Genomic DNA, 22,576 nt, shown 5'->3' with positions numbered 1-22,576 from the left:
TTGTCCAGGCGTGAGGCGTCCCTCTTCTTTATGCTGCCTCCCCAGCACACCGCTGCGTAGAAGAGGCCGTCTAGTAGAACATCTGCAGCATCTTATTGCAGATGTTGAAGGACGCCAGCCTTCTAAGGAAGTATAGCCGGCTCTGTCCTCTCCTGCACAGAGCATCAGTATTGGCAGTCCAGTCCAATTTATCATCCAGCTGCACTCCCAGATATTTACAGGTCTGCACCATCTGCACACAGTCACCTCTGATGATCACAGGGTCCATGAGATGTCTGGGCCTCCTAAAATCCACCACCAGCTCCTTGGTTTTGCTGGTGTTCAGTTGTAGGTGGTTTGAGTCACACCATTTAACAAAGTCATTGATTAGGTTCCTGTACTCCTCCTCCTGCCCACTCCTGATGCAGCCCACGATAGCAGTGTCGTCAATGAACTTTTGCATGTGGCAGGACTCTGAGTTGTATTGGAAGTCTGATGTATATAGGCTGAACAGGACTGGAGAAAGTACAGTCCCCTGTGGCGCTCCTGTGTTGCTGACCACAATGTCAGACCTGCAGTTCCCAAGACGCACATACTGAGGTCTGTTTGTAAGATAGTCCATGATCCATGCCACCAGGTATGAATCTACTCCCATCTCTGTCAGCTTGTCCCTAAGGAGCAGAGGTTGGATTGTGTTGAAGGCGCTAGAGAAGTCCAGAAACATAATTCTTACAGCGCCACTGCCTCTGTCCAAGTGGGAGAGGGATCGGTGTAGCATGTAGATGATGGCATCCTCCGCTCCCACCTTCTCCTGATATGCGAACTGCAGAGGGTCGAGGGTGTGGTGGACCTGTGGCCTCAGGTGGTGAAGCAGCAGTCGCTCCATGGTCTTCATCACATGTGATGTCAGAGTGACAGGCCGGAAGTCATTCAGCTCACTAGGACGTGATACCTTTGGGACTGACTGGGGTGATGCAAGATGTTTTCCAAAGCCTCTCACACACACAAACTCTCAGTTCAACCAAGTCCACAAACAAAAATATAATAATTTACAATAGCGTTTTTCTTTTACTATGCATGTTGCTTAGTGGGACTTCTGGCATTCCTTGCCTTGAACAATCCTCTTCAAATCTGGCTTGTATTCCGTTGTTGCCACTCAAAGCAATTCTTTCACATGGGTGTCAGTCAGAACAGATCGATGCTTTGATTTCACGTGTTTCAGGGTAGAAAACACAGACTCGCAGACGTATGTTGACCCAAACATTGACAGTATCTTAAGCGCAGCCCGTTTGACATTGGGGTATTTTTCCATTGGCACACTTTTCCAGAACTCAAACTGTATCTGCTTTTCTGCCTGAGTTTTCAAAGTGACCAACTCGTGCTTGCGAAGTTCAGTCCCTTTTTGGAAATTCCTGGTCGATGTGAACTGAAGTGGCGCTGAAGATTTGAAGCTTTGAAATGCGCTAATGATGCCTGACACATAAGGCAGAATGGCTTGCCATTACGTTCAACAAAAAAAAATATAAACTCTCCCACTCCTGTTAAAAACGTCCTGTGTTCATCTTCATATTTTCGTTTTGCTGAGCATTTTTTCCCTACTATTTTGTGAACGAACTTGACACAAATTGTTGACTTAAATGATCTTTGCCCCTACTAGGAAACTTTGTGGTATTTTCATCTCACACACATGCGCATTTGACGAAAATACCTTATTGAACTCAAGCGAAGCGAACACGAACAATAAAAAAAAACCACAAACTTCGATATGAACGTAAGAGCCGCATGTGACTCGGGAGCCGCGGGATGGCCACTCCTGATATACAGGTGCTGGTCATAAAATTAGAATATCAGGACAAAGTTGATTTATTTCAGTAATTCCATTCAAAAAGTTAAACTTGTATATTAGATTCATTCATTACACACAGACTGATGTATTTCAAATGTTTATTTCTTTTAATGTTGATGATTATAGCTGACAACTAATGAAAGTCCCAAATTCAGTATCTCGGAAAATTAGAATATTGTGAAAAGGTTCAATATTGAAGACACCTGGTGCCACACTCTAATCAGCTAATTAACTCCAAACACCTGCAAAAGCCTTTAAATGGTCTCTCAGTCGAGTTCTGCAGGCTACACAATCAGGGGGAAGACTGCTGACTTGACAGTTGTCCAGAAGACGACCATTGACACCTTGCACAAGGAGGGCAAGACACAAAAGGTCATCGCTAAAGAGGCTGGCTGTTCACAGAGCCCTGTGTCCAAGCACATTAATAGAGAGGCGAAGGGAAGGACAAGATGTGGTAGAAAAAAGTGGACAAGCAATAGGGATAACCGCACCCTGGAGAGGATTGTGAAACAAAAATGTGGGGGAGATTCACAAAGAGTGGACTGCAGCTGGAGTCAGTGCTTCAAGAACCACCACACACAGACGTATGCAAGACATGGGTGTCAGCTGTCGCATTCCTTGTGTCAAGCCACTCTTGAACAAGACACAGCGTCAGAAGCATCTCACCTTTGGACTGCTGCTGAGTGGTCCAAATTTATGTTCTCTGATGAAAGTAAATTTTGCATTTCCTTTGGAAATCAAGGTCCCAGAGTCTGGAGGAAGAGAGGAGAGGCACAGAATCCACGTTGCGTGAGGTCCAGTGTAAAGTTTCCACAGTCAGTGATGGTTTGGGGTGCCATGTCATTTGCTGGTGTTGGTCCATTGTGTTTTCTGAGGTCCAAGGTCAACGCAGCCATCTACCGGGACGTTTTAGAACACTTCATACTTCCTGCTGCTGACAAACTTTATGGAGATGCAGATTTCATTTTCCAACAGGACCTGGCACCTGCACACAGTGCCAAAGCTACCAGTACCTGGTTTAAGGACCATGGTATCCCTGTTCTTGATTGGCCAGCAAACACGCCTGACCTTAACCCCATAGAAAATCTATGGGGTATTGTGAAGAGGAAGATGCAATACGCCAGACCCAACAATTCAGAAGAGCTGAAGGCCACTATCAGAGCAACATGGGCTCTCATAACACCTGAGCAGTGCCACAGACTGAGTGACTCCCTGCCACGCCGCATTGCTGCAGTAATCCAGGACAAAGGAGTCCCAACTAAATATTGAGTGCTGTACATGCTCATACTTTTCATGTTCATACCTTTCAGTTGGCCAACATTTCTAAAAATCCTTTTTTTGCATTGGTCTTAATTTGGGACTTTCATTAGTTGTCAGTTATAATCATCAACATTAAAAGAAATAAACATTTGAAATACATCAGTCTGTGTGTAATGAATGAATCTAATATACAAGTTTCACTTTTTGAATGGAATTACTGAAATAAATCAACTTTGTCATGATATTCTAATTTTATGACCAGCACCTCTAGGTCATTCCTAGGGGTTCACATGCTTTTTACTTTGACTGTTGTAACAAGGCGCTATATACAGTCATGGCCGAAATTATCGGCACCCCTGGAATTTTCCCAGAAAATGCACCATTTCTCCCAGAAAATTATTGCAATTATAAATGTTTTGGTATACACACGTTTATTTCCTTTATGTGCATTGGAACAACACAAAAAAAACAGAATGAAAAAGCCAAATCTGACATCATGTCACACAGAACTCCAAAAATGGGCCAGACAAAATTATTGGCACCCTTTCAAAATTGTGGGTAAATCGTTTTATTTCAAGCATATGATGCTCATTTGAACTCACCTGTGTCCAGAAACAGGTGCTGGCAATACAGCAATCACACCTGAAGCCAGTTAAAATGGAGAAACGTTGACTGAACCTTTCTGCTGTGTGTCTGAGTGTGCCACACTAAGCATGGAGAACAGAAAGAAGAGCAGAGAATTGTCTGAGGACTTGAGAAGAAAAATTGTGGAAAAATATCAACAATCTCAAGGCTACAACTTCATCTCCAGAGATCTTCATGTTTCTTTGTCCACTGTGCACAATATAATCAAGAAGTTCACAACACATGGCACTGTAGCTAATCTCCCTGGACATGGACGGAAGAGAAAAATTGATAAAAGACTGCAACGAAGGATAGTCCGAATGGTGGATAAACAGCCCCAATCAACTTCAAAACATATTCAAGTTGTTCTGCAGACTCAGGGTGCAACAGTGTCAGCTCGAACTATCCATCGACATCTGAATGAAATGAAACGCTATGGCAGGAGAGCCAGGAGGACCCCACTGCTGACACAGAAACATAAAAAAGCCAGACTGGAGTTTGCCAAAATGTACCTGAGGAAGTCAAAATCCTTCTGGGCCAACATCCTGTGGACAGATGAGACCGTGGTAGAGCTTTTTGGTAAAGCTCATCATTCTACTGTTTACAGAAAACGGAATGAGGCCTACGAAGAAAAGAACACAGGACCTACAATCAAACATGGTGGAGGTTCTAAGATGTTTTGGGGATGTTTTGCTGCCTCTGGCACTGGAGGCCTTGACTGTGTGCAAGGCATCATGAAATCTGAAGACTACCAAAAGATATTGGGGCGCAATGTAGGGCCCAGTGTCAGAAAGCTGGGTCTGCGTCAGAGCTCATGGGTGTTCCAGCAGGACAATGACCCCAAACATACCTCTAAAAGCACCCAGAAATGGTTGAAGACAAAGTTCTGGAGAGTTCTGAAGTGGCCAGCAATGAGTCCGGATCTAAATCTGATTGAACACTTATGGAGAGATCTCAAAATTGCTGTTGGGAGAAGGTGCCCTTCAAATCTGAGAGACCTTGAGCAGTTTGCAAAAGAAGAAGAGTGGTCGGCAATTCCAGTTGAGAGGTGTAACAAGCTTGTTGATGGTTAGAGGAAGCGCTTGATTTCAGTTATTTTTATCCAAAAGGCGTGAAACCAAATATATTAAGTAGAGGGTGCCAATAATTTTGTCCAGCCCGGTTTTTGAGTTTTGTGTGACATGATGTCAGATTTGGCTTTTTTTCTGTGTTTTTGTGTTGTTACAGTGTACATAAAGGAAATAAACATGTGGATACCAAAACATTTGTAATTGCAACAATTTTCTGGGAGAAATGGTGCATTTTCAAGGAAAAATCCAGGGGGGCCGATAATTTCGGCCATGACTGTAGGTGTCTGACCCGACACAGATAGACTTTTTATTGTTCTTCACCCATGTGGGCGCACGTCTTCCAATACACAGTCCCACAAAGCACAACTCCAACACAGCAACAACCTTTCTTTTACCACCACTCCTCCTCAAGCGTAGTCCTCCTCCTCCTCCCGACTCTGGCTCCTCGAGTGGTGGTGGCTGGCCCTTTTTATAACCCACCCGGAAGCGTTCCAGGTGCTTGACCACCTGGTCCTAATTGCACTTCCAGGTGGGGCCAAAGACTAAACTGTGCACTGGTCTGCCTGCTACTATAAGAGATGCTCCTTTGGTCTCAGCTTTCAAGTCCTGGCTGAAGACTCACAACTTCAGTTTAGCACACCCTGACTAGAGCTGCTGATCAACTGTTGTTAGTTATTAGCACTAAAACAGCTGGGCTGTTGAAACCAGACAGCCCCCCCTAGCGGCCACCCCGGGCCCTAACCAGGCTGTGGAGGACTCCATCTCCCATTAAGACCTGCGGGAGTTTGGGGAAATCACCGTCAGCCAGGGAGGCTGCCACCAAGCGACCCGGGGGAGGTATTGAGCTGTCCATGGCTGCTCCCCCAGAACATAAGCAGCAGGGGCGTCCCGGCCGGGCATGGGACCCGGCTATCTGCCACACTGTATGTAATACTGGGTGATTTTCCTCAATAAATACGAGGGACATTCAAAAAGTTTCCGCACTTTTATATTTTTGTTGGAAATGTTGAAGGTGGGAGGAGAGGTAATTGGGCATTAAAACGTTGGTACGATGCTGGGAAATTTACATCGCAAACGAAGGTGACTATGTAGAAAAGTGATGTTACTTGTTTTATGAAATTTTTAATAAACAAGAGTTGAAAAAAAGTGCAGAAACTTTTTGAACATCCCCCATAAATAACCAAGTACGATATTTTCGTGTTCTCAATATCTACTCTTAGGACACGTGATGAAGTTTTAAGTCATATTTAGGCAGGAATATGGACAATTCTGAAGGGTTCACTGACGCACAAGGACCACTGCATAAGGATTAGGAGTTGGGTGTTTGATTTGGGACCCGGGTGGGGGTCACCTTGAAGATAGAGTGATGCACTTTAGTACCAAAGAATGAGTGAGGATATTTATAGACTCCCCCCCACCCTCCAACCGGACCCCCCAGCCCCAGAAAAGGAAGGCCTGGTTGACTACAACTCTCAGGTCCCTCAAATGAGATGCAGGCGTGTATTCAAATAGAACCCTTTTTTGCATCCTACACCTAAAAACACTTTCAATTAATTTACATTGTGGCTGGCTGCTGGAAGGCAGGACGGACAACAGGGAAAGCTGAGACACCAACTGGGTGATCCCATTTACAGTTAGGTCCATAAATATTTGAACAGAGACAACTTGTTTCTAATTTTGGTTCTGTACATCACCATAATGAATTTTAAATGAAACAACTCCGATGCAGTTGAAGTGCAGACTTTCAGCTTTAATTCAGTGGGGTGAACAAAACGATTGAATAAAAATGTGAAGCAACTAAAGCATTTTATTAACACAATCCCTTCATTTCAGGGGCTCAAAAGTAATTGGACAATTGACTCAAAGGCTATTTCATGGGCAGGTGTGGTCAAGTCCGTCGTTATGTCATTATCAATTAAGCAGATAAAAGGCCTGGAGTTGATTTGAGGTGTGCTGCTTGCATGTGGAAGATTTCGCTGTGAACAGACAACATGCGGTCAAAGGAGCTCTCCATGCAGGGGAAAGAAGCCATCCTTAAGCTGTGAAAACAGAAAAAACCCATCGGAGAAATTGCTACAATATTACAAATGGCAAAATCTACAGTTTGGTACATCCTGAGAAAGAAAGCAAGCACTGGTGAACTCAGCAACGCTAAAAGACCTGGACGTCCACGGAAGACAACAGTGGTGGATGATCGCAGAATCATTTCCATGGTGAAGAGAAACCCCTTCACAACAGCCAACCAAGTGAACAACACTCTCCAGGGGGTCGGCGTATCGATATCCAAGTATACCATAAAGAGAAGACCGCATGAAAGTAAATACAGAGGGTGCACTGCAAGGTGCAAGCCACTCACAAGCCTCAAGAATAGAAAGGCGAGATTGGACTTTGCTAAAGAACATCTAAAAAAGCCAGCACAGTTCTGGAAAAACATTCTTTGGACAGATGAAACCAAGATCAACCTCTACCAGAATGATGGCAAGAAAAAAGTATGGAGAAGGCGTGGAACAGCTCATTATCCAAAGCATAGCACATCATCTGTAAAACACGGTGGAGGGAGGCAGTGTGATGGCTGCCAGTGGCACTGGGACACTCGTGTTTATTGATGATGTGACACAGGACAGAAGCAGCCGAATGAATTCTGAGGTGTTCAGAGACGTACTGTCTGCTCAAATCCAGCTAAATACAGCAGTCACATTGATTCATGATACAGATGGACAATGACCCAAAACATACAGCCAAAGCAACCCAGGAGTTTATTAAAGCAAAGAAGTGGAAAATTCTGGAATGGCCAAGTCAGTCACCTGATCTTAACCCAACTGAGCAGACATTTCACTTGTTGAAGACTAAACTTCAGACAGAAAGGCCCACAAACAAACAGCAACTGAAAGTCGCTGCAGTAAAGGCCTGGCAGAGCATTAAAAAGAAGGAAACCCAACATCTGGTGATGTCCAGGAGTTCAAGACTTCAGGCTGTCATTGCCAGCAAAGGGTTTTCAACAAGTATTAGAAATGAACATTTGATTTCCAGTTATGTCTTTTGTCCAATTACTTTGAGCCCCTGAAATGAAGGGATTGTGTTCAAAAAATGCTTTAGTTGCCTCCCATTTTTATGCCATCGTTTTGTTCACCCCACTGAATTAAAGCTGAAAGTCTGCACTTCAACTGCATCGGAGTTGTTTCATTTAAAATTCATTGTGGAAATGTACAGAACCAAAATGAGAAAAGAGTTGTCTCTGTCCAAATATTTATGGACCTAACTGTACTTCTTGGAGGATTTCTAAACAGAAAGTCACGAAAATAAGAACACACCATTTGGGGTTTACACAGCAGGCTATGCTAAGTCAGCTGCTGGTAATGAAAGGGTCAATCATTTGGGAGCTCCGTCCAGCAGAAGGGGAGGGGCTAAGTGCCCTCATTGGGCAGTTCCTCAGTGCTTCAGGAAGAGAAGGAGAAGAGAACATCAGCAACATCGCCCCCTCTCTAATATTTCATTGGACACAAGTCTGAGGTCCCACCTGTTAATGATTCTGATCACCGGTGGGTATCCTTAAGGCTGTCATTGTTACTGATAACTGAAGGCTAAACCATGGATTGTGGAAGGCATCCTCAGATCTCAGAAGGGTCAGAGAGACAGCAGAGTATTACAGGAGATGGCACCAGCAGCCATGTTTGATAAGATGATTTCAAAATGATCACAATTCTGTATCGGCATCAAACAAAAACAACATTTCTTTCTATCGCATGTTTTCATACAAATGGCGGAGTCAAAGTGCTTTAGAAAATGAAGAAAGAAAAAAAGTAAAAATATGAAAATAAGATTAGGCCATAGTAATTAACAAAGAATAAAGTAAGGTCTGATGGCTAGGAGGACAGAAAAAAACAAAACAAAATCTGCAGGGGTCCCAAGGCCACTAGACCACCCAGCCCACCTAACATCAATGATCTCAGTCAGTCTCTCATGTTTTCAGGCTTCATATGGAAGAATTTGATGATGATGGTCATGTGGACCTCTGGCCTTCAATCCATCAATGGAGGGGCTGCATGGTCTCCTGATCAGGTGGAGGGTGGGGTTGCAGATCAGCAGCACAGAAAACCGGAAAAAGAACGGCAGTGACAGTAGGGGTTAGTATGGAGTGTGGAGCCATGATGGAAATGATAATTTATTTCTCGTAGGATTGACAACTACAATGTGGTGTTCACTGGATGTTCAGACTGTTCTTTATACAGCTGTCATTTAATCCAAAATGCTGCTGCAAGAATTATTACAAGAACAAGAAAACACGAACACATAACCCCAGTCCTCAAGTCCTTACACTCGCTCCCGGTTAAGTTTAGGGCAGATTTCAAATTCCTCCTTTTAACATATAAAGCCTTAAATGGCCGAGGTCCAGCTTACTTGTCTGAACTTATCATGTCTTACAAACCTGAGCGCACATTAAGATCTCAAGATGCCGGTCTGCTTATGATTATGAGGATTAATAAAATAACAGTGGGAGGTCGAGCTTTTAGTTACATGTCCCCTAAACTGTGGACTGGTCTGCCTGCTACTATAAGAGATGCCCCTTTGGTCTCAGCTTTTAAATCCCGGCTGAAGACTCACGACTTCAGTTTAACACACCCTGACTAGAGCTGCTGATCAACTGTTGTTAGTTATTAGCACCAAAACAAAAGAAATGTGACAGTTAGAATTTGTTACTAACCCTCCTCACTTATTCTGTTTGTCTTCTCGGTACTCAAATGTGGCACTTGGTGCCTCAGCCCACCTGCCAGGTTGTTTTGCCTGCCTAAGGTAAAGTCATCTCTGATGGAGGATCGCAGGAATCATGGGGTAGAGGGGTCCTTTCATCGGATTGGCTGGCCCAGCGCTAGCTCAGCTGTGGAATGGCCAAATGGGGGAGGCAGCTTAATGGCTGAGGTCTCCAGGACTCTAAACAAATCCAAATCATATTATGGGCTATCATCTACTGTTAAATTCTGCTCTGTACTTGTAAAATTTTGATTTTTATACTGTATGGAGGATTTGTTCTGTTCTGTGTATTGTGTTGTATTGACCCCCTTCTTTTTGACACCCACTGCACGCCCAACCTACCTGGTAAAGGGGTCTCTCTCTGAACTGCCTTTCTCAAGGTTTCTTCTATTTTTTCCCTACAAAGGTTTTTTTAGGAGTTTTTCTTTGTCATCTTAGAGAGTCAAGGCTGGGAGGCTGTCAAGAGGCAGGGCCTGTTAAAGACCATTGTGGCACTTCTTGTGTGACTTTGGACTATACAAAAATAAATTGTATTGTATCCATCCAGCCATCCATCCGGAGTGGTGGCTCTGAGGCTAGGGATCTGCACTGGCAATCGGAAGGGTTGCCGGTTTGAGTCCCGTAAATGCCAATAGGGACTCTGTGCTGTTGGGCCCTTAACCTGCAATTGCTGAGCGCTTTGAGTAGTGAGAAAAGCGCTATATAAATGCAAAGAATTATTATTATCCATCCATTATCCAACCTGCTATATCCTAACTACAGGGTCACGGGGGTCTGCTGGAGCCAATCCCAGCCAACACAGGGCGCAAGGCAGGAAACAAACCCTGGGCAGGGCGCCAGCCCACCGCAGGACACACACTAGGGCCAATTTAGAATCGCCAATGCACCTAACCTGCATGTTTTTGGACTGTGGGAGGAAACCGGAGTACCCGGAGGAAACCCACACAGACATGGGTCTCCTAACTGCGAGGCAGCAGCGCTACCCACTGCACCACCGTGCCACCCAATTGTATTGTATTGTATTGTATAATTCAATACATATACAGAATATCAGAGTTACCCTAAAATGAAGCTCTGAGTAAGCCATGTCCCAATAATGAGTTTTAATCATTTTGTTAAAGTGCTCCACCATATCAACCTGGTGAATTTCTATCGGTCAGCTATTCAGATTTCAGGTGCCTAACAGCAGAAGGCCACCCACCTCACCACTACTTTGGAATTTTGAGCAGACCCTCATTTGAAGATCTAAGATTACGATTTGAAGTGTAAGGTGAGAGGCATTCTGGGATATAAGATGGAGCAGATGATTGAAGGCTTTGTAAACCATCAGCAGGATTTGAAAGTCAATTCTAAATGGCACAGGTAACCAGTGTAGTGACGCTCAGACTGGGGTGATGTGCTCGGATTTTCTTTTCCAAGTTAAGTTTCTGGCCGCTCCATTCTGCTCTTGTTGTAATCGATTGATGTCTTTTTTGGGTGGTCCTGAGAGGCAAGGTAAGGTGAGAGGCATTCTGGGATATAAGATGGACCAGATTATTGAAGGCTTTGTAAACCATCAGCAGGATTTGAAAGTCAGTTGTAAATGGCACAGGTAACCAGGGTAGTGATGCTCAGACTGGGGTGATGTGCTCGGATTTTCTTTTCCCAGTTAAGATTCTAGCAGCTCCATTCTGCACTCGTTGTAATCAATTGATGTCTTTTTTGGGTGGTCCTGAGATCAGTGCGTTACAGTAATCTAGTTGACTAAAACAAAAGCGTGAACTCATTTTTTAGCATCTTGCAATGTTATAAGGGGGTCTAACTTCTTCTAAGTGAAAAAATGCTGTCCTAGTGATCTGATTAACATGTGATTTAAAAAATTCAGGTCCGAGTCAATAATCACCCCCTAAATTCTTTACCTCTGCCTTGACTTTTAAGCCCAGTGGATCAAGTTTATTTCTAATACCCCCATTATGTCCATTTTTGCCAATCACTGAGATTTCCGATTTCTTCTTATTTAGTTAGCCATCAAAGCCTAAATGCAGAACTGCCCCCATCATAAAATGGACTTGAGAAGCTCAAAGACGTCGTCCTGAGTTGTTCTCTTTCCATATTCATATTCTGAACAAGAGCAACTTGGCATACACTAAAAAAAGAAACATTGCCTTTCATGCTGTGTTTATCGTGACTTGGCTCAATCGCATAATTCATGTGTTCTTATTTCCGCCTAGCTGGGGTTCAGATCTTTGCTTGATGTCCTTTCCATTCATATTTTGAGTCTTTCATTTGTGTTAATGTTACACTTTGTTGATTTTTTACTTTATTCCCAACTAGCAAAATACCTGCGCTTCGCAGCGGCGAAGTACTGCTTTAAAATTTTTATTAAGAAGAAAAGTAAACCTTTTTAAACTGAGGGAAAATATCCCAATAATTACTTGTTAAGGATCTCTTTGTATACCACGTTGTCAGTTCGGCCCTCCGGTTGTAATATGACCAAGCTGTGTGCTGAGCTTACTCTTGAGCATGCCACATACAGTAGGCCATGTGAAAAGCAATCTCGCCTCAAATCAATGCCAACCTTTTGTAGGGTCTGTCCCTGAGACTTATTAATTGTCATTGCGAAGCAGAGCCTTACTGGAAATTGGAGGCGTTTGAATTGAAATGGGTTTCATCGATAACTTCGCATCCAGCTTTTGAGAGTTTAAACATTCATAAACATCAAAGTGTCCACTTCTCAAATCGTCACCTGTGAATCTAAGATGTTTAACAGGCATTGGCGGTTGTCTAAAGCTGTAAAATATTTGGCCATTTTGGTACACTTGAAAGCGACAACCGAACAATTCAGCGGCAGCCATCAACTCACATGCAGAACCGTACTGTAGGTGAAGGGCTTAAGCATTTCACTCTTCTAGTGCTCCTGTGTAGTATGATTATCTCCTGTACCGTCATCAGTCCACACCTTGGACCTGTCCCAGTCATTCAATACATAAGACACAATGTTCCTCCGGATATCAAGAGTGAGCCTGATATGGCCGTGCAATATGTAACACAGAGAGAATGGAAAAGGCAGGCGCCATCTCCGGGCATGGAAACCACTCGGTAAGTGACAGTTCTTTGATCGATGGTGATCACCTCGATAGACATGTTAATGGGGGTACGGTTGGAACGATAAAGGAAATGGGTACCTGAACAATGTAAACTAAGTCTGAAATACCTACACAATAATTATAATCGTAACAAACAAACAATAAAACAGCGGAGAAGCCGTGGATTAAATAAAAAGGCTGCAGTTATCAGCAGGGAGACGTGAATACCGTGGTGAAGCAAGGAAGGGAATGAAGAGACCGGAGTGACAGATGGCCTTATATAGGCAGGCAGCCAACTACGTGGGAGGCGTGGGGACGGGGGACCCAACGCCGCCTCACACGGCGACCAAGCTGCAGGCTATGGACGTATATATGTACATAAGTAGGATTCAGTTAGCGTTGGGAACCCACGTACCAAATTTCTTGAAGATGGGCCCATAAGTAACAACGACCGTTGGAAAGTTCAATATGGCGGCCGACAGTGGCGTCATACCACCGAAATAAGTACGTACATCGGTTTCGGTTAGTGCAGGGAAGCAAAATTTTGTGAAGATGGGGCCATAAATAAGAAAGTTTAACATGGCGGACGTTGTCGACTGTTATGACCATTACGCGTCATAAACTGCACACAGGACTCCAGATGAGGCCTCACCAGTGTGTTATAAAGCTTGAGCAGAATCTCCTGTGACTTGTACTCCACACATCAAGGCGCTATATAACCCGACATGCTATTAGAACATTAGAACACTCTGCACAAGAACAGGCCATTCAGCCCACCAAAACACGCCAGTCCTATCCACTTAATTCTTCTTAAATAACATCAAGTTGGGTGATGAATGTCACTGCCATCCTACTGGTCACTCATTCCATGTGTCTATCATTCTTTGTGTAAAGAAAAGCTTCCTAATGTTTGTGTGAAATATCCCCTTCACAAGTTTCCAACTGTGTTCCCATTGAACTCAGTTTAAAGTCACCGTCTGATCCACTGCACTAATTCCCTTCCTCATTTTAAACACTTCAGTCAGGTTTCCTCTTCATCACTGTAAAGGCTCAGCTCTTTTAATCTTCATAACTCACCCCCTGTAGCCCTCAATCAGCCTCGTTGCTCTTCTCAGGACCTTTTCTAGCGCTGCTATGTCCTCTATGGAGACCAAAACTGACCACAGGACTCCAGATGAGGCCACACCAGTGAGTTTATAAAGCTTTAGTAGAACCTCCTGTGACTTGTACTCCACACATCAATGCGCTATATAACCTGACATTCTGTTAGCCTTCTTCATGGCTTCTGAACACTGTTGGGAAGTCGATAGCTTAGAGTCCACTACGACTCCTAAATCCTTCTCATAAGGTGGACTCTCGATTTTCAGACATTAGAACACTGGAACACTCTGGACGAGAACAGGCCATTCAGCCCAACAAACCTTGCCAGTCCTGTCCACTTAATTCATCAAGTCAAGTTTTGAAAGTCCCTAAAGTCCTCCTGTCTACCACACTACTTGGTCTCTTATTCCAAGTGTCTATCGTTCTTTGTGTTAAGAATAACTTCCTAATGTTTGTGTGAGATTTCCCCTTCACAAGTTTCCAACTGTGTCCCCGTGTTCTTGATGACCTCATTTTAAAGTCACCATCTGATCCACTGGACTAATTCTCTTCATCATTTTGAACACTTCAGTCAGGTCTCCTCTTCATCACTGTAAAGGCTCAGCTCTTTTAATCTTCATAACTCACCCGCTGTAGCCCTCAATCAGTCTCGTCGCTCTTCTCTGGACTTTCTCTACCTCTGCTATGTTTTTGTCGTAGATTGGAGACCAAAACTGCACCCAGGACTCCAGATGAGGCCTCCCCAGTGTGTTACATAAACTCCCTTGACTTGCACTCCACATAACAGGGTGCTATATAACCAAACATGCTACTAGAACATTAGGACAAACTGGACAAGAACAGACCATTCACCCCAGCAAAGGTCATCAGTCCTATCCACATCAAGTTGAGTTTTAAAAGTCCCTAAAGTCCTCCTGTCCACCACACTACTTGGTCTCTTATTCCAAGTGTCTATCGTTCTTTGTGTAAAGAAAAACTTCCTAATGTTTGTGTGAAATTTCCCCTTCACAAGTTTCCAACTGTGTCCCCGTGTTCTTGATGACCTCATTATAAAGTCACCATCTGATCCACTGCACTAATTCTCTTCATCATTTTGAACACTTCAGTCAGGTCTCCTCTTCATCACTGTAAAGGCTCAGCTCTTTTAATCTTCATAACTCACCCCCTGTAGCCCTCAATCAGCCTCGTCGCTCTTCTCTGGACTTCCTCCAGTGCTGTTGTGTCTTTATGGAGTCATAAACTGACCACAGGACTCCAGATGTCCAGTGTCGAGGATGAAGTGGTATCCACAGCTACTCCCCATTCTGTTGGCTTCTTCATACTCCTCATGATGTGATATTAAATATATATATTTTTGAGCTGGTGGTGCTTCAGGGGGGGTATCTGTATTCCCCTTTTTATTGTTGAGCCTGCTTGTAAACATATCCTCCGAAGATGGCGGTGAGGGGTGTCCCTCTTGCTGGAAAAGTGTTGCGGAAAACTGTGATGTCCCGTTGTAGGTTAAACCATGATGTGGCGTGGGTCACTAAAGCAGGAATACCTCAAGCCCTCAGTACAACACAAGTCGGGAGCGACGGCGTTCCTTGGTCAGTTTAGGGGACCCCCAGAACAAACAGGAGGTGGGCATTGTTCACCATATTATTTCTTTTCACCTGTTCTTACCTGTACAGTCTTAAAACTTTCAGTTCATGACATGTAAATGTCAACGCTGTATGCCATAAGTTGAGGTAAGCCACAGTTCAGGGCGCGTTGCTTTTGATCCAAACCTTCCAAAACTTAAGAACAATACAGAATTACAGATCAAAGCGTTACATTCAGATCTGACTGAGGCCAACACTTTTACAGGATCTGCTCCTGGGTGACATGACATTCATACCCCAAATTCCTGATGATCACCTGTTTGAATCCAAAGCAATGCACTTTCCTCCAAAATTGTGTTTTACAAGGACCATCAACAAAGCCGATGATCAGTCAGTACGAAAAGCAGGACATGACAGCATAAACAGAAAAGTACTCAGTTAGGGTTAGGGGTTACAGGGACTTGGGAAATTCCCTGGGTGAAGCAGGGCAGCACAGCTAATACATAGCAGAAAAAGGCAAATAACATTTGAAAAATAACCAAATCGTTAAAGGGGCAAAGAATAAATTTAGTCCAAGACTACCACCCTGGCTAAGCCGTAACTCTTGGCTGTAAATAAGTCTCAGTTGGCTAAGATGGTTCATTTGACATCATTAGTGAATGGCATCCCTGTTCTGGCTTCAGCGGTATTTTGAAGTCCGGGCGTTACATTTGATTTCTCCCTGTCATTTGGTCCACACGTTAATAACTAGTAAAAACTTCCTTTTAAAATTTAAGGAATTTACCCCGACTTCAACCATCTTTGACTTTAGTCCTCTGCTTAGCATTCCCAGGATTAGAAGGAGACCGATGGGAGGCAGAGCCTTCTGTGTTTCAGCTCCAGCCCTCTGGAATGCTCTTCTTTAGAGAAGTTGAGTCGCTAATAGGCTCTTAACAATGGACATAAAACTATAAATCTTATGTATAATCGGTGCTGTTATCCTTTACAGTACTGGTGCTCTTTTATGTAATTTTTTCTATTTTTATTTTGCTTTGTACCGCATCCTTGGGCACTGAAAGGCACATTATAAATACAATTTTATTATTATTATTATTATTATTATTATTATTATTATTATTATTATTAGCATCCACCATAGAAGGATAAGTTTCTGTGTGTCTGTTCAGTTGTTATGTCTCTGACATTCTAACAGATGGTGCACAAAGACTAAAACTGTTTTTACAAATCCCATACCAAATGGCATATAACACCGTAATATGCATTGCCATTGTCATTCCAACCATTGGCACATCACAAATATTTGTGGTAATAAAATGCACTGCATTTGTCATTCCAATACCAGACTGCATACAACAAAGAGATGTGCATTACATGTGTCATTCCAACAGACGGCGAATCACAAACATTAGCATTGCTTTTATGAATCTTATACCAACTGGTAAATAACAGAGAAACAAGCATTGCATTTGTCATTCCAGCAGATGGTGCATCACAAACAATAATCCTGCTTTTGCAAATCCTATACTACATAGTATATAACAGATGGATCACAAACATTTGTTGCAATACAATGCACTGCATTTGCCATTCCAAATGATGGCACATCCCTTACCAAACTGTACACAACAGAGACAAGTGTATTGCATTTGTCATTCCAACAGGTAGCATCTCACAAACATTAACACTGCTTTTACAAATCCCATACCAAATTATATGGAACAGAGGTTATGCATTGTATTTCTTACTCCAACAAGTGGCACATCACAAACATTTGTGGTAGTAAAATGCACTGCATTTGTTATTTGAACAGACAGTGCATATCAAATATTTGTAGTAACAAAATGCATTGCAGATGGTGCATCACAAACATTAACACTACTTTTATAAATACCATACCAAATTGCATGTAGCACAGACATATGTATTGCATTTATCTTTCTTACAGATGGAGCATCACAAATATTTGTAATAATGCACTTTGTTACTACAAATGTTTGTGATGCTCCATCTGTTGGAATGACAAATGCAACACGTTATTACTACTAATGTTTGTGATGCTCCATCTGTTGGAATGCCAAACATAATGCATGTTATTGCTACAAATATTGGTGATGCTCCATCTGTTGGAATGACAAATGCAACACATTATTACAACTAATGTTTGTGATGCTCCATCTGTTGAAATGACAAATGCAACACATGTTATTACTACTAATGTTTGTGATGTTCCATCTGTTGGAATGCCAAACATAATGCATGTTATTGCTACAAATATTGGTGATGCTCCATCTGTTGGAATGACAAATGCAATCCATGTATTACTACAAATGTTGGTGATGCTCCATCTGCTGGAATGACAAACATAATGCATGTTATTGCTACAAATATTGTTGATACTCCATCTGTTAGAACGACAAATGCAACACATGTTATTACTACTAATGTTTGTGGTGCTCCATCTGCTGGAATGACAAACATAATGCATGTTATTGCTACAAATATTGTTGATGCTCCATCTGTTGGAATGACAAATGCAATCCATGTTATTACTACAAATGTTTGTGATGCTCCATCTGTTGGAATGACAGATGTAATGCATGTTATTACTACAAATGTTTGTGATGCTCCATCTGTTGGAACGACAAATGCAACACATGTTATTACTACTAATGTTTGTGATGCTCCATCTGTTGGAATGACAAACATAATGAATGTTATTGCTACAAATATTGGTGATGCTCCATCTGTTGGAATGACAAATGCAATCCATGTTATTATTACAAATGTTTGTGATGCTCCATCTGTTGGAATGACAAACATAATGCATGTTATTGCTACAAATATTGATGATGCTCCATCTGTCGGAATGACAGATGTAATGCATGTTATTACTACTAATGTTTGTGATGCTCCATCTGCTGGAATGACAAACATAATGCATGTTATTGCTACAAATATTGATGATGCTCCATCTGTCGGAATGACAAATGCAACACATGTTATTACTACTAATGTTTGTGATGCTCCATCGGTTGGAATGACAGATGTAATGCATGCTATTACTACAAATATTGGTGATGCTCCATCTGTTGGAATGACAAATGCAACTCATGTCATTACTACAAATATTTTTGATACTTCATCTGTTGGAATAACAAATGCAATGCATTTTATCATTACATGCATTACAAAATGCATTCCAACAAATGGTGCACTGCAGACATTAACACTGAGCTCTACATTGACTACCTTAGATTTGCACTCAACTTAGACGGGTAGCCCAGCCATTATTATTATTATTATTATTATTATTATTATTATTATTATTATTATTATTATTATTATTATTATTATTATTATTATAAGGCTCTGGGGTGTGCACATGACACATTTTGTAAAACATGTAACGCTGAGTGTTGATTGGCATGAAGAACTTTGTAATGAAGTGACAGCAGAAGCGTTTCATTTGACATAAAAGGTCGTGTCATCTGCTCATTACAGATTTAGTGTACACAGTGCCATAAAATTTCTTTTTGCACCCTTGACCACCACACACCACAAAGCAGCAGGCTGCACTTGGGAGGATTTAGGGGTGTCACATTAAGGCCGTGTTAACGATGTTTGTAATGAATCTGTTTTCACTTTAACATTAAAGAGTCGTATTCAGTTGCTAAAAAGTCCACATTTTAGTCCAGTGGGATTCAAAGTTGTATAATAATAAAAAGTGAAAACTTCCAAGGGGGGGTGAAGACTTTTTATTGCTGCCTTAATTCCCTTCTTTTCAAAGGGGTTCTGCTGCAAATGAACATTCTGAGCCCTACCCCAAACCCCCGCAGGATGGACGTGATCACCGTTGGTTGCTTGGATGCTTGAGGACCCCCGAGCTGCTGCACTTTATTTTTTTCTGCAGGCCATTGTTCACCCTGTTAAAACAGTGGTGATCACCCCTCCGTCCCCCATACCCCACCCTTCCATTTTCCTGGGTTGTCAGGCTTTTAGGGGTCTTGGCAGGCCACAGTGAGCTCAGTATTTCAAAGGGTTAACATTGTGCGGCAAGCCACAAAAACTGTCAGTTGGTGGCACAGGGCTGCCCGGCTGCTGATACTGTTATCTGCCATGGAGCAGGCAAGCCGCTGGTGAGAAGCCCACTGGGTGGGTGACGCCTCCGACGTGGCTCTCTCCTCTTACTGAAACGCCATGGCAGGATTTCAAATATGACCAAGGGCGCTGGGCTCTGTCACTCTTTCTGTCCAAATTTAGGGGGGGGGGAGAGTGTGGGGGGGGACAGCTCCCGATTCCTGAACTAATCCCCCTTACTGCCTTCTCCTTGCAGGTCACCCGTGCCATCCTAAATGTGTGAGTCAGCCAACTGCATCTTGCCAGCTCGGAGAAACCCTCAGGTGAGCCAAGGCACAGAAGATCGGCCTGGGGGGTCCTGCTGGGCATGGCATGCCACACCTAATCGTGTCGATCCCCGTTTTCAGCAGGGGCTGGTGCCACCTGGAAGCTACCATGCCGGGATGACGATGATGGCAGTGCCGGGGGCCTTACAGCCCGACCGAGACAGGGTCACACACCTGCACCAAGGTGAGCTGGAAATGGATATCGACTGGCAGGAGCTGATGGCCATCACCGATCTTCAGGTAAGGAATGAGCGGAGTGTCACCCGGTTTGGGGTCACCTGGCACCTCTGCCTAGCTGGGCTTTCAAAGGAAGTTCGTACAATTCAAAAACTGTCTGTGGGTCAGGTGGAAACATCTCCACCTCATAAGTCATAACGTCGTCTGATCTGAGCATCTCACAGTCTTGCTGAGGTGAACAAAGTCCATCCATCTGTCCAGTTCGGGGTACTGGGAGGCAGAACCCTATCCCAGTAGCACCAGTTACAATACAGCAGCAATGACAATGACGTGGTGTTATCCGGGCAATTGCCAATATCTTCAGGATGTGGGACTCAAACTGGAGCCTCTCAATAACAAGGTGGACATGAAAACACCACACGTAAGCTTTAAACAGGCAGTGGGGCTAAGCACTGCGCCACCCCGCGAAATAACTGACCCCACAACTGAGACTACAAATGAACCCGGGTGTGAGCATTCAGAAGAATCATCAGTTGTGCTTATCAGGGACCACCACCACCATGAAGAGCATCTCTTCAACCATTCAGTCATGGGGTGTAGTGGGATGGAACGGGGTGGGCTAGGGTGAGAAGAGGAGAGGTGGGGTGGGGTGAGGAAGATTGGGATTGGGTGGGAGAGGTTAAAATTGGGAGTAATGGAATGGGATGTAGGTGTCATGGCAGAGGGCTACCATATAAGACAGCGTTGAACTTTATGTAATATTTCGACTTTACTTGAGTATAACGTTTTCTGTCTCCTTTCACGTTTGCTTCTCCAAATTTTCACCCTCAATTGGCAACTTTTGCTCCAAAATCTTTTGATGGACACAAGCAACCCCCTGAAAAACAAAAAAAATGGCTCCACAAATAAGCAGAACATTTCCTCAGCCAGTTTTCTGAGCTACCTGGTTAACCCCACTTGAGGTACCACGGCTTACTGGAAATTCACTTACAGTGCATGAGGAATGAAACGTACGCCGCTGGCACTGGCACCGTCACTCAGGCGCCCCTTGTCTTTTGCATATTTTCAGTCATTGTCGTCCTATTTCTAATCTATCCTTCATTTCCAAAATTCTTTAAAAAAATCGTGGCTCCTCTTGTGGCTTGTAATGTGAGTGTAGCATTTAGGATATAATTCTCGCTGCGTGCGCCGTACTATGTCGATAATCGATAGTGTTGGCCTTCTGATAAAATTCGACAGCTGTGAGCAGGTGCGCCGTCACGGTGACAGATGTTCCCCTTCTTTGTTTGTGCCTGGGCAGCTCGGGTTTATATCCATCCATCCATTTTCCAACCCGCTGAATCCGAACACAGGGTCACGGGGGTCTGCTGGAGCCAATCCCAGCCAACACAGGGCACAAGGCAGGAACCAATCCCGGGCAGGGTGCCAACCCACCGCAGGGCACACACACACACACACACCAAGCACACACTAGGGCCAATTTAGAATCGCCAATCCACCTAACCTGCATGTCTTTGGACTGTGGGAGGAAACCCACGCAGACACGGGGAGAACATGCAAACTCCACGCAGGGAGCAAGCGAACCCAGGTCTCCATACTGCGAGGCAGCAACACTACCCACTGCACCACCGTGCCGCCCTCGGGTATATACAGTATATACTTTTTAAAAAACACGTTTATATTAAGTTTTAAAAGTGTACTGAAAAGTAAAAAGTAAGTCTCTCATACATCACTCGTAAAATAAAAGCGTGGGCGCTCTTCATCAATCAACATTCAAAAAACTCCCAAGCTTTTATTTTTTTTACGAGTGATGTATGAGATAGGCCTACTTATTTTTTTTTACTTTTTAGTACACTTTTTAACTAAATATTAGCGTGGTTTTTAAAAAGTATTTATATATATATTTTATTTTTCTACAACATTGCACATTGGCATTTTATGTTTTTCAACGAACCAAAGAGAAAGCACGTCAAGCCATATTGAAGAACAAGACAACGACGGTCGTGTTTTTCGACATCAACGGGCTTGTTAATAAGACGTTTCCCCGTGAACAGACTGCTCTGTTAATAAGCAACATTACGCCGAGCTGCCAAGGCAAAACCAAAAACATCCCGAGAAGGGGAACATCTGTCACCGCGACGGCGCACCTGCTCACAGCTGTCGAATTTTATCAGAAGGCCAACTCTATCGATTATCGCCAACGTACAGCGCACGCAGTGAGAATTACTTCCTAAATGTTACACTCACATTACAAGCCACAAGAGACAGTAAAACGAAGAAGTGAAAAAGACCAGAAGGATCTCTACATCAAAGAACGGGCTAAAGGTCAAAACTAGCAGACAAGGAGATCTTTTGTCAAAACCAAAACGCGTTTGGAAATTTCGGAGTCCAGAACACATAGCGGGGATTTCTTTTTATTTAATAATAGCCTTGTCCCGCAGCTCCGCCCACCTAGAAGTGAAACAGGACAGCGAGGAGGGCATTCCGCCCGACTCCCCACTCGACGTCACACGTCCCCCTCCCCTCGGCCCGCAGCCTCTGTCTCGGATTAGCGTAAATATAATACATGATTCTTAGTGCGATGAGAGAAGTCACAAAATCAACCAGAATGTTCAAGCAAATTCTAGAAAAGCACCTGAATTAAATCCGTTAAGTAGTTCTCTCATTTGCTAGCTAAGCTAAGGTACACGCCCCGAGGCTGGCGCGTGAGTGAGGAGGGCCA

The 22,576-nt window shown here is 43.4% G+C and overlaps 1 protein-coding gene across 5 annotated transcripts in view; it reads left to right on the top strand.

Annotated features, from left to right (window-relative positions):
* The window catches only part of nfe2 (nuclear factor, erythroid 2), a 78,304-nt gene that overhangs the window by 40,915 nt on the left and 14,813 nt on the right, over positions 1–22,576 (top strand). Inside the window, exons 2-3 of one of the 5 annotated variants that reach the window (XM_051925073.1) lie at positions 19,608–19,674; positions 19,762–19,917. In XM_051925073.1, coding sequence (XP_051781033.1) covers positions 19,627–19,674; positions 19,762–19,917 — 204 coding nt within the window. In that variant the 5' untranslated portion in view covers positions 19,608–19,626. Of the gene's footprint in view, positions 1–19,472; positions 19,918–22,576 lie in introns of those variants that run through there. The other 4 variants (XM_051925071.1, XM_028798595.2, XM_051925069.1 and 1 more) reach the window with 4 other exon arrangements.

This window comes from Erpetoichthys calabaricus, chromosome 3 (genome assembly GCF_900747795.2).
Source record: "Erpetoichthys calabaricus chromosome 3, fErpCal1.3, whole genome shotgun sequence".
Lineage (NCBI taxonomy): Eukaryota > Metazoa > Chordata > Cladistia > Polypteriformes > Polypteridae > Erpetoichthys > Erpetoichthys calabaricus.
Note: the sequence above shows the minus strand (reverse complement) of the source record. Positions and strands in the feature narration are given on the sequence as shown.